At 35.5% G+C, this 13,663-nt stretch overlaps 1 protein-coding gene across 1 annotated transcript in view; it reads right to left on the bottom strand.

The window, feature by feature from the left end:
- The window catches only part of ZNF260 (zinc finger protein 260), a 38,445-nt gene extending 28,318 nt beyond the window's left edge, over positions 1 to 10,127 (bottom strand). The window contains exons 1-3 of the mRNA XM_018063359.1: positions 9,980 to 10,127; positions 8,908 to 9,034; positions 2,755 to 5,061 (exon numbers count right to left, since the gene is read on the bottom strand). Coding sequence (XP_017918848.1) covers positions 3,650 to 5,061; positions 8,908 to 9,034; positions 9,980 to 9,988 — 1,548 coding nt within the window. The 5' untranslated portion in view covers positions 9,989 to 10,127 and the 3' untranslated portion in view covers positions 2,755 to 3,649. Of the gene's footprint in view, positions 5,062 to 8,907; positions 9,035 to 9,979 lie in introns of the transcript that reaches the window.

Here is a 13,663-nt window from a genome sequence, read left to right as displayed (position 1 = left end):
TGGAATATACTTATGATACTTGGGAACAGTTTGTTCAAGATTTGCTTTCAGCTCTGCTGGGTGGGACCAGGAAAGCCTTAGTCTAGTGCTAACTTGCCTCTCTACTGAGGCAATAGCTTTTTGAGTAATCTAACCAGTGCCCTGTGAATTATAAAGTTTACCATTCTTGCTCATGGGGACACAAACAATTCCTGACCCTGTGTGAGCTCCAAGGATTGCCTTTACTCTTAAGCATTTCTTTTGCTGGTCATAGGTGGTCTCCTTGATCCCCTGCAGTGATTAGAACTTGGCTAAAAACTCTGCCCTGCAAACTTTAGCCATCACTGCCTCGCTGGACTCTCAGGTCCATCTTTTCTACTTAAGGGGGTTACAAAGTTTCTTTATATTACCCCTCCCAGTGCTGAGATGGGGAAATGCTCTCTAAGCAGTACACTGGGTCAAATGTATGGACTACATTTGTTTGTTTATACTTTGTTAGGCATGACCATTATGTTGTCTGGTGTCCAATGTCTGAAATCATGTATATCTCATATTTTATCTAGTGTTTTGTTATTTTAGGCCAGAAGGTAAATCCAGCCTGTATTATTCCCATTTTTGGCTGCAAACAATGTTAAAAAAAAATTCTGTGCTTAAAAATTGCAAGAAAGCAGAGCTTCCATATACCATTGTCCCAATTTGCCTAATACTAACATTTTACATTACCATAGTATAATGATGGAAACCACGATATTAACATTGGGCACAATACTATCAAACAAATGACAGGCCTTGACTGGCTTCCATCAGGTTTTCTCCACTAATGTTCCAAAAATTGAATTCACAATCTTATGTTGTATTTTGTTCCCTTGCCTTTTATAACCTGGAAAGGTTATGAACTTTGGAGACCTGGGCAAATTATTTTACAAAAGGTTCTGCATTTTGGATCTGGCGGCAGTTCTCTCATTACTAGGACATAGTTATACATGTTTTGGTCTTCCCAGGTGGCACTAGTGGTAAAGAACCTGCTGGCCAATGCAGGAAACGTACGAGACACAGTTCAATCCCTGGGTTGGAAAGATCCCTTGGAGGAGGGTATGGCAACCCACTCCAGTATTCTTGCTTGGAGAATCCCATGAACAAAGGAGCCTGGGCGGCTGTGGTCCACTGGGTCACAAAGAGTCGGACGTGACTGAAGCAACTTAGCGCATAGCGCATGCATGTTTTGCTGAGAATACTACCCAAGCATTTGCCTTTCTTAGTGAATCACCTTGATGTCAGTGTCACTATTGGTGATTATTTGGGTAAAGGGGCTATATGCAATGTTTTGTCTTTGTAATTAAATACTTGAGAGAGATATTATGAGATAAAATTCTAATATCCCATTTTCCCCTTATACTTTCACCTTCATATTTACCATCCATCAATGGATTTTTTAATATAATTATAAAATTATGGTGATTTTCTGTTTTCCTCATTCCCTTTATAAAGTAGAATTCTTCATCATTAAATTGAACCAGAATTCCTTCTTTGGGGTAGTGAATTTCATGGTTCATGGCAGCAATAAACAGGATAGGTCAGGAACATCTCTTTGCATTTGAAGGGAAAAAAAAACAAAGCTTCCAAATAGTGTAGGGAACATGTGGAAAGGATAAAGGAGGGAATGAAAAAAAAAAAGAAAATGGAAACAAGTAAAGTTTTGTCAATTTGAGCACCATGAACAAGAATCAAAAACAACAGTTTACAACAATAATTATATTCTGGTTTATCAGATTAGCAGACTGTGAAGTGACAGAGCTCATAACGAAGTTCAAAGAAAAATATTAATGATATATGACCAAAATGTAGCTATAATTACAAATAAGGGAGACAATAAGAATGTTGTATTAATTTTTTAATTTATTCATTAGCGTTTCAAAAAATAAGTATCAAGACACATGTTTATTTTACTTGTCATTAATTTTAAGTCTGTATATAAGGTTTAGATAGCTCACTGTTTTAATTTGTTCAAGCAAGCAAAAAATATTAAACCACATGAAGAATTGTGGGATAAGTAGTTCTGGAGTACTACCCAAGAAGCAGGAAATTAATCAGCACTGATGGTAGCTTAGAATAACCAGGTAGAGTAGGATAGAAGAGTAACTAACCAATGTGGTAACATGATAGCTCAGTAAGTAGAGTGAGGTATTAATAACAATATTAATAATTATAATACAATTGAACTATTTCAAAGAGATGAAATAGCAAATATCCTAATAAGGGTAGTAACAGAGACTCATTCTTTTATTCTGTAGGACATAAACTACCTATCAGTTATATACTTTTATTAACTGCTGGCTTAAATAAAATACTAATAAGGAATATATAAGGGAAGCATAGCTCAATAATACCCAATTAGAAAACAGCTTACTTACTACATCATGCAAAACTGGGCAGGACATCAATCTCAAAAATTAGAATCTAATGAATGATAGTGATGTAAATATATGTAAATATAACAGGTAAATATTCTTATAAAAAATCTATTAACCAGTTTGGCTTTTGATCACTTTGATTAACAACCAGGTCCACTTTCCTTAGAAAGAAATGATGGGTGGTTAAGATTGGCAACCTTATTAGCTGTCTTATTTTCTTTTTCATCTTTTTTTTCTGAGTCAGCTGAGACTACTAAAACCAAAGGTCTACTGACAGTCCAACTGCCAACCACAGTAAGACAACACTGAGTGGGAATAACAGGGAAAATTATAATTATAAAACCCAATAAAAGCCATGCAATAGTAGTGTTTATAAACCCTCTTTATTTAAGTTTAGTGATCAATTTATAATCCTTGCAATAGCTATAAAGTTTCCCCTCCATTTAAAGCTACTAAGAGACTGTTAAGATTGGGTTAGAATATTTTATGAAATATTTAAAATGCCATTTCATTTGGATCCTGACTGGTACTGCCTAGAGGTGAAAAGGTTCCTTAAAGGAATTGTGTTGCAGGAGGTATTTAGGGAAATCTGTTGTGTCAAAACAACATAGAAACTCAAAAAGAACTCAAACATTTGATAATAATGGAAAGTTTAAACATCTACCATTAAAACAAAATCAATAGAAAAGAAATCTACACAAACACCTTGCAGGACCACAATACTTTAAAACCACATAGTATCTGAGAGTTCTGGCTCTTTGGAGAAGATAAGTATACCATATATAACAAGCAAAAAATTAGAATGCAAAAGATATATCTGAGCAATATTATAGAACAGTAAGCCAAAAACAATAAATAGCCAAAAAAACCAAAAACACAAGCACCAAAAGTAACTGTAAGCAAAACATCCATGGATAAACTCATATGAAAGTAACTCAAATAATTGGTAATTAGGAGAATACATTTCTCACACATTTAAAAAATGGATTAACAGGGACCATCCTATGTGAATGGATATTCAGAATGTTGATTGATATAAAAAGGAGAAATATTTGGCAATATTGAACAAAGCTGAAAGTATTTATCACTTATGAATGAACAATTCTGCTTCTAGAATGGCCATAAATTCTGAAAACAGTTTTAAAAGAGTGAATCTTGTCAATAAATACACAGGTTTTTTTCAGTGAAACTCAGAAACAAACAGGCTTTATACATGTCTTTCATTCAAAAGACTCCTCCCTAGTATAACTTGTTCAGTATCAAGTAAGGTGCCTGCTCATACTAAAAGCATTACCACATTCCTTACATTCATAGGGTTTCTTACCATTGTGAGTTCTCTGATGTTTTGTAAAGGATGAACTATGTCTAAAGGCCTTCCCACATGCTTTACATTCATAAGGTTTCTCTCCAGTATGAATTCTCTGATGTTCAGTAAGGGCTGAACTGTGTCTAAAAGCCTTCTCACATACCTTACATTCATATGGTTTCTCACCACTATGAATTCTTTGATGCTGAATAAGAGCTGAAGTAAGTCTAAAGAACTTTCCACACTCTTTACATTCATAAGGTTTCTGACCACTGTGAATTCTCTGATGTCGAGTAAGTTCACTACCTACTCCAAAAGCTTTCCCACATTCCTTACATTTATATGGTTTCTCGCCAGTATGAATTCTCTGATGTCTGGTCAGGGATGAACTATTTCTAAAGACTTTTCCACATGCCTTGCATTCATAGGGTTTCTTACCAGTATGAATTCTTTGATGTCGAGCAAGTTCTCTACAGACCCCAAAAGTCTTCCCACATTGTTTACATGCATAAGGTTTTTCACCAGTATGAATTCTCTGATGTTCAATAAGCTGTGAACTAATTCTAAAGACCTTCTCACATTGAATACATTTGTATGGTTTCTCACCAGTATGAATTCTCCAATGTTCGGTTAGCTGTGAATGAAATCGAAAGTCCTTGCCACATTCCATACATTTGTAAGGTTTCTCATCAGTATGGATTTTCTGATGTCTAGTAAGTTGTACATGCACTCTAAAAGATTTCCCACAGAAAGTGCATTCATAGGGTTTCTTACAATCCTGAATTCTTTGAAATGAAGTGATTTCTTCAATTCTTCTAGAAGTCCTTCCATATTCCTTACATTTATAACACTTCTGATTATCACGGTGTACACTAAGGGCTTCATAAAAACTAAATACATTTCCACATTCCATACATTTACAAGGTTTCACACCAGTATGAATATTCAGTTGTAGGGTATGGGGGTCATCTACTCCAAAGGTTTCCCAATATTTACTACATTCAGAGGTTTTTTTACCATTATGTATTTTCTCATATTCATCCATGCTTAATTCACAACTAAGGACCTTCCCATACTGCTTATATTTAAAGGGCTTCTTGCTATCATGAAATCTCTGATGTAATGTAAGAAATTTGTGATTTCTGTAACTGGGCACCTTTTCAGAGATGATTTCTATTTGACTGAAACATCCCACTTCAGGTCTTTGTACTTCAATCTTCCTTTGGCTTTGCCAATCATTTCTAAAACTGGAGTTCTGAAGGCCAACTAATTTACTGTTTTCTATTACTTCCCACTGAGAATTATTTTTTTCAAGAATGTCCTTCTCTACAGATAAAGTTTTTGTGTCGTACTTGGATTCCAAGTCTGAAAGAAAGGGGAAAAAAAATTTCTTTTTTCATGTGTCACAAAAATAAAAGTTATAAAATGCACAGTAGAAAAACTGAAAATATTTCACAGCATAAATGAATGATTAAAATAGTTATAAAGTTGGAAGAAAGGTAAAGAGAGCTCAGAGAAGGATAAGAGCATAACATAAGGATGTGAAGTCTGTGATAAGAGATATGGATTGGCAGTGGGTCTGAAATTTTGGTGTTGGATTATCACCTAGTAAGCTTCTCAAACACTGATGTGCATGAACTAATCCATAATCCAGATAAACTGAATCAACATTTACAAACATGGAATTTAGTTATCGGCTATCTTGTAGAGATACTGCGAATACAGATGAAAATTTGATAATCTATACATTCTAACAGTTTTCTGAGATTTTTCTTTTTTCTTTTATAATAACATCCCAATACTTTACCATGGATAGCAAGGTTCTGCCTATAAGACAGTACTTTAATCCATTATCCCCTTTCACCTAATCTTTTTTCACCTCCTACTTCAAACCACATTTCCTATCATTTAGAGATACCCACAAGATGTTTCATTTCTCAGAAATGGACTCCTTATATACCCTCTCCTTTTCATTGTCCAGGTCTAAAAGTTAGTACCCTCAGAAATGATGTACTACTAGCTGACTCTAAGCTCATATATCCATCTCTATTCCAATATCTAGTTCCTTGCCCTCATACCCATTTTTTTTTCAATTTTGTATTCTGAAATTTTCTCTGTTGTCATACTATTTATTTCCTTATTCCTTAAACTTCAAAAAGACAAAATCATTATTTTATGTGCCACTGAATATCAAGGCTCAAGGTCATAGTAGTTGACAGTTACAAGAAAAGTAAATCACTGGTTGAAAGGAATCTAAGAATAAAAGCAAATATTACAAATATGTCACTGGAGAATACAGCTATCAAAGTAACTATAAGAATAATGCAATAGTTACAGCATGCCTCCATGCTTTTAAAAATATCACACAACACTATAGTGATTTTATATACACAAGTTTATATACATATGAAATTTCTAATAATAGTAAGATATATGTATATATATATAATAGTGTTTATAAATGATTGTTTTCTAATTGTCTCTCTACTTACACATATTGTCTCCATCATTGCTATTAATTTCCTCCTATGCATAGTCATGAGTTTCTTTATCCCATATATCAATAAAGATGATATTTTATTTACTTCTCTTCAGTAGTATTGTCCCTATTATTCATCTATCTTATTGAAATCCTAGTTTATATTTACATGTTTTCCTTCATGCTCTTTCCCTAATACTCCATTTTCTTATACTCAAAGCTAACCACTGCTATATTTCCCCCCAAATATCAGTGTTTTATACATTATAATAGGTATATACCATATTTTAAGGCTTATGCAGTTCTGAGTAAAGCTGTGGCTGAAATGCTATGTAAAAGTGGAGGTAGGAGGTGGGAAAAAAGGGAGGTGGAGGTGGGAAATAGTGTAAGGCACTTTGTAACAAACAATCTCTTGGACCTAGCTAGAGAATGGCAATCAATGAGGGAACAACCTGAGGAAAATCCAAAGTGATTGATACACATTATATGATAAAGAACAAAAATAATTTCCTGTGACTGAATTATGTTAGGTATAATTAAGGTAAAATAATGCAAACATCTTATTTGACTGCAACAATAAAATCATAAATGAATGCCTTATCAGTAAATTAAAAGTACTTCCTTTTAGAAATGAAGAAGCTTTCTATCAAACAACTGTTCAGTTGTTGTGGAAATGTATTAAAATTTCTGTGAATAGTGGCACTGAAAATATTACATATTGAAAATCCATGAAACAACGTTAGTCACAAAGAAAGGATTTAAATGTTTATATGAATAAAAATGAAAGATTGACAATAACCAATGCATACATCCCATTCAAGAAGATAGAGAGAACAAAGTGACCTAAAGAAAAGGTGAGGGGAGAATTGAATAAATACAGAATCAGAAAGTGATGAGTTAGAAACATGTAAAGAGTATAATTAACAAATATAAAATGTAAATGACAAAGAAGGGAAAGAACCATCACAGAGGGTATTTTTTTAAATGATATAAGATTCCTCTGCTAATCAATTTGAAAATGTTGACATAAATTATTTTGTAGGTAAATAAATAGTGAAAACCCTAGATGCCATAAAAGTTGGGGGGAAAAAAAAGAACAATTTGCTAGAAAGAGATAAAATTGTCAAAGACTTACCTCCCATGAAACAAAAAATCATAAGCATGCCTATTGCCTAAATTGTGGCAGTAAGCCAGGTAATGAGCCAGGGCTCCTAAAATAAAGATCTGAGCCATAACCTGGAGCAGGGAAGGTAGAAGATATGCCCTTGACGGTTGTGACAGAAGCAAGAATGTTATAATATTAATGAGTCATGACAAAAGACAAAAATTATCTGAAGGAGACCACCATTTTGACAATGCAAGAATCGAAAAAGGGGGAAAAATACTTTGTGTACTAAAATATGTTAAGTAAACAACTACATGAAATTTATAGCTAGTATTTTTTTTTTTATAGCTAGTATTTTTAAAGAAGCAAAACACATAAAACATGGAAGACCAGAAGAACTCACTTTTAACCAATTGAGGTGTATGGTTTAGGATAGGGAAGATATAGAGTGAGCCTAGGAAAACTTCAGAAAGCAATAATATATTCAAGAAATAAAGAATCAAGTCAATGGTACACAAAAATCCATAAGGAATTCCTCAGTATTTATATAGCTAGGTATCAACAATCAAAGGCTGTGATGGGCTAAAGTATACTAAACTAATAAAAATCAACAAATCCATAATGACGCATAAAGAAGAGGTCAGTCAAATGGAGTTTCCCCAAAACATTACAGGGGCTTGCCTCCTCTTGGACAGGCTAGGCTTTTTATTCTGGTGATGACTTTCCTTGTTTCATCAAGTCTTTACTTTCCTGGCTCCTTTTACTTGTCACATCCCACACAACCCTCCAGAGCAACTTTCTTTCCATCAATAAGGTAGTTACAACTCGCTTAGAAATGGAACACCCTGCTTACAAGACAGAAATGTAACATAATAAAACCTGCTTCTGACACTAATTAGCCATGTAACCTTGGTGAGGTAGCCTAAATATTCGTTTTAGCAATCTCTTCGAAGAAAAATAATGCAAGTAGTATTTATGTCATAGGGTTGCAGAATTAGGTAACTCAGTATATTAAAAGGGCTTAAAACAGGGCCTGGTACAAGGCAAGAACTACATGAGCTGAGAGGAAAACAAGTAGCTTTCTAAAACATTAAGAGGTCCTTGCTAGAATTCTGACTTAATGTTAAATGCAAAGTTCTTTAACCTCATAGAAGGTGTAAGACGATACTTGTATCAGGCAATGAATATGAATTCTGTTTGCCAGTCTAACAACATAAATTACACATATTCTTTTGATAATCATATCAAATCAAGACAGTATGTTAGCTGTTCTCCCAGAGGTGGGTAAGGAAATAATATAAAGAATTTAAAGCAATTCTGGGCTCAAACGAAATACAATAGATACCTTAAAGGATATACTCTGTGTATCCTGTAATCATCTAGCTCTCTGGGTATCAAGGAAGGCAGAAATTATATGAAGAAACTAAAAAGGGAATTCATACAAATTATATGAAGAATGATGAAGGTTCTAAAAGGAGGTGTCATCTCCAAAACCATGCTCAATCCATACATTTGGAAACTTGGAGAAGAAATTCATCTAGTGTCTTAAAAAATAGCATTGAGTTAACTGAATGTCAACTGATAGTCTATAGAACATATTCTAAATTATGTGAACAGCCAAATTTACCCAATGAGACCAAGTTGCTGTAATTTTCCATCATCACATCCCAGTACAAGTCCCTCTGAACAGAATCCAGATATTCCCACTCCTCCTGAGAGAAGCTGATGACCACATCCCTGAATGTCACCAATTCCTAAAATAAGAAACCACATGTTACACATAAAATTGAAGGAAACATTTTTGACTAAAAGATAAAAAAGAATTAAACTATTATATATAGAATGGATAAACAACAAGGGCCTACTGTATAGCACAGGGAACTATTAATATCCTGTAATAAACCATAATGAAAATATGAAAAAATATATATTTGTATAACTGAATCACTTTGCTGTATAGCAGAAATTAACACAACATTGTAAATGAACATTGTATGTCACATGCCTGTGGCATGAATTATCAATGATAATGAATTTTCTACATCCTTGTTCCTCAGTACAAGAAAAATATATAGCTTAGAAAATAGGGTATGAACAATATTTTAAAATTTCTTACAACCCCAAGTTCATCACTGTTAATCACCATTTCATATTACATAAGAATTATAACTTCTAATGAAAAATTATTTATTAAGTGCTTTTTAGTGGCTGCAGAGTAGTATGCTTGGTGAAAATATATCTGCTTTAATTATATTTAGACATAGGTTGGATAAGGTCTTCTCCAGTTCTGAAATCAATAATAATCTACTGTTTATGTCTGAGACTAGTCAACATCAAATCCAATCTACCTGGAAAATCAGGTCTGTTCAGAAGTGGAGTTTGCTCATATGTTAGTTATTAAATGGATCCATTTGGTTTTTTTCTCAAGAGTACGTAAAAGGATGGTAGATGCCTCCCTCTGGGGATTCCATTTCTACCCTATAACTGCTCTGAACAAAAAATCTACACATAGGAATACTGAACATTATTTGGAAAAGAGATAGGCACATTGAAGGTACAGTGTGCTGTTTGACTCCAACTCTCACTAGAAAGTGAAAATGGGGATTTTCATGAGGATGTGGGGGGTAGGCTCTTAAAGCTGTTTTCTTGGAAGATTCAGATAAATGAAATGTTCACAAAGGAGAGAAACAGCAACTTACATGGTCCATGCTTAGAACTGTAAAGAATTGATCGAGGAATTCCACTTCTGGTATGACAGCATGAGGAGTTCTATGGAGATTGTCCCCATTAAAACTGGTGAAAATTATATATAAAAACAAAGCAAATGAAGAAACATTTGTTCAAGAAAATCTAATAAAACATTACTAAGAACTGTTAAAGTCTGAAGTATCTGAACCTAATCTGTACCCTTCCTTATCCCTCCATCCTAGTGAAAAAAAGATTCTGTTCCAAACTAGTACAACTAAGGACACAAACTTCCTCACTCCTCCTCAATCACTTCTCCCAGGCAGATAACTCTCTTCCTGGGAGGAGTAGAATATCGGCATTTCTCATTTGCCCCCAGCTGCCTTTGCTCAGGCAAATGCAACTAAGCGATGCAACTGCCTAGCAGCCAGATAAGAACTGTAGGCTGTACCCTGGGGTTGGCACTGCTGAGAATACTGGGGTTCCAATTATCTTTGCCTTGGCTCATGGGGTAGGAATTCCATGCCAAGAGAGGGAAGCTGAGACCTAAGACTACTGAGCAACCGCCTCCATATCCCTCTCCATTTGCAATGGAGTGTGGAGAAGTTCAAGGGTAAGGACATTCTCAAAAACAGTGGAAATTTTAGTAAAAAGCTATTGGGGTTAGTGAAAGGCTATAAAGATTGAAAAATTCATTGGAAAAAAATTCATTGGACATAAATGCTAAACTGTAGGCAGGCTAGTTTGTCAGAAGGGATCAGAGAAAGATATTTAGGGAGCCCTTCTTATTGTCAGAACAAATCTCAAATACTGACTTGATTTCCTTAGTCTGTGAAGCAGTGTATCTCCAGGGCATTACTGAAAATAATAGTGCCATCAGTCACAATTAGGGAATCCTAACAGCTTGGTGTGGTCAGGTAAAGAGACATTCAAAGAGCCTTGTCAAAACCACTGTCATCCAAGGGTAACCGTGTAATAGTCAAGTCTATACCCCAAGGAGCAATATTAGAGATTTACACTATAGGGGAGATAGATTTCACTTAATTAGTTTCAGTTCAGTTCAGTCACTCAGTCATGTCCGACTCTTTGCAACCCCATGAATCGCAGCACGCCAGGCCTACCTGTCCATCACCAACTCCCGGAGTTCACTCAGACTCATGTCCATCGAGTCCGTGATGGCCATCCAGCCATCTCATCCTCTGTCGTCCCCTTCTCCTCCTGCCCCCAATCCCTCCCAGCATCAGAGTCTTTTCCAATGAGTCAACTCTTCGCATGAGGTGGCCAAAGTACTGGAGTTTCAGCTTTAGCATCATTCCTTCCAAAGAAATCCCAGGGCTGATCTCCTTCAGAATGGACTGGTTGGATCTCCTTGCAATCCAAGGGACTCTCAAGAGTCTTCTCCAACACCACAGTTCAAAAGCATCAATTCCTCAGCACTCAGCTTTCTGCACAGTCGAACTCACATCTGTACATGACCACTGGACAAACCATAGCCTTGACTAGATGGACCTTTGTCGGCAAAGTAATGTCTCTGCTTTTGAATATGCTATCTAGGTTGGTCATAACTTTTCTTCCAAGGAGTAAGCGTCTTTTAATTTCATGGCTGCAGTCACCATCTGCAGTGATTTTGGAGCCCAGAAAAATAAAGTCTGACATTGTTTCCACTGTTTCCCCATCTATAAAAAAGCTATTTCTACATAAAAGATTTAACAGAGTTGGAGATAAGCTTTCCTTTTGTTTAGGAACATAGTGAGCACAAAAGATCTTCAAAATGGGTGGGAACATGAAGGAAATTTGTGACTGAAATAAATTACTTCTACAAACTTGTGAACATCCTTTTATCACACCAATGCAATAGGATACATTCACTATACACATACTTGAATTAACAAAATTAAAGATGGTAGTAGCGTTTTCAGACTAAATAAGAAAATGTATGTAAAAGAGGCAGAAATGTATTTGGTACAGCATATGTGCTTATTGTGCTGTGTGCTCAGCGTGTCTGACTCTGTGACCCCGAGGACTGTAGCCTGCTAGGGTTCTCTGTCCATGGAATTCTCCAGGCAAGAATACTGGCATGGGTTGCCATTCCCTTCTGCAGGGATATATTTATTATATATGGCTTAAGTTTTTAACTTTATTATTCAAAAACTAATATCATTTTAGCTATATAAGATTGATTATAAATGCAATCTTAGTAAAACAGATTCATATACAGTATTAACAATTAGGAGTGTTCTTTTTCCTATGTAAAAAGTTTGTCTTGTCTGCATGGTATTATATCTCATTTATGTAATGTGATTAACTTAGTTTTTAAGATTATATACAGTTATATAAATCCATGAAGTTACAGATATTCTGCAAACAAAACCAAACATACAAAAAAAAAAGTTAGGAATTATATAGAATAATTTTGAACATAATTTCAACAGATTTGTGGTCCTTTATGAGTACCTCAGCTTTCTTCACAGTCCAACTCTCACATCCATACATGACCACTGGAAAAACCACTGGAGAAAATGGAATTAAATTGCCTTAAGAATTTCTATTATGGATATTTGCACAAATCTGGCTATTAAAAATTCCTTCTAAGTCCTCTTAAAATTAACTTTATATTTTCATTACTCTTTAGTTAAGAAATTTATGAGGAATATTTAGAATCTCCACATAAGAGCAACTTTTTTTTCTTGAGAATTTAATTAAGTACAAGGTATTTAGTAAGTGCTCTAGAGCTATGCCCAGATTAATGTATTCAATCTTCATAAAATCCATAAGGCACTGATGTGATTATTATGATCATTTTATAACAAGAAATTACAAAATAGAGAGCCTAATAACAATTTCCTTGGAAAGAAAGTTATGACCAACCTAGACAGCATATTAAAAAGCAGAGACATTACTTTGTCAACAAAGGTCCATCTAGTCAAGGCTATGGTTTTTCCAGTGGTCATGTATGGATGTGAGAGTTGGACTGTGGAGAAAGCTGAGCGCTGAAGAATTGATGGTTTTGAACTGTGGTGTTTGAGAATATTCTTGAGAGTCCCTTGGACTGCAAGGAAGTCCAACCAATCCATCCTAAAGGAGATCAGTCCTGGGTGTTCATTGGAAGGACTGATGTTGACGCTGAAACTCCAATACTTTGGCCACCTGATGTGAAGAGCTGACATTGGAAAAGACCCTGATGCTGGGAAAGATTGAGGGCAAGAGGAGAAGGGGACAACAGAGGATGAGATGGTTGGATGGCGTCACCGACTCAATGGATGTAGGTTTGGGTAGACTCCAGGAATTGGTGATGGACAGGGAGGCCTGGTGAGCTGCGGTTCATGGGGTCGCAAAGAGTCGACACAACTGAGAGACTGAACTGAACTGAATAACTGTTGACCTCCTTGAAATATGGTGAATTTGAACAAGCAACAGAATTTTAAATTTAGTTTTAATTAAAATAGAAAAGCAATATAAAATGTTTTTCAGTTAAACACAATTTTATTGTTTTGATGTGAGTATATTTCACCTTGAGCTTCCCAGGTGGCATTTCTGGTGAAGAACTCACCTGCCAGTGCAGGAGACCTAGGAGACGTGGGCTTGATCCCTGGGTTGGGAAAATCCTCTGGAGGAGGGCAGGGCAACCCACTCCAGTATTCTTGCCTGGAGAATCCCATGGACAGAGGAGCCTGGCGGGCTATGGTCCATATGGTCCC

This window comes from Capra hircus, chromosome 18 (genome assembly GCF_001704415.2).
Source record: "Capra hircus breed San Clemente chromosome 18, ASM170441v1, whole genome shotgun sequence".
Taxonomy (NCBI): domain Eukaryota; kingdom Metazoa; phylum Chordata; class Mammalia; order Artiodactyla; family Bovidae; genus Capra; species Capra hircus.
Note: the sequence above shows the minus strand (reverse complement) of the source record. Positions and strands in the feature narration are given on the sequence as shown.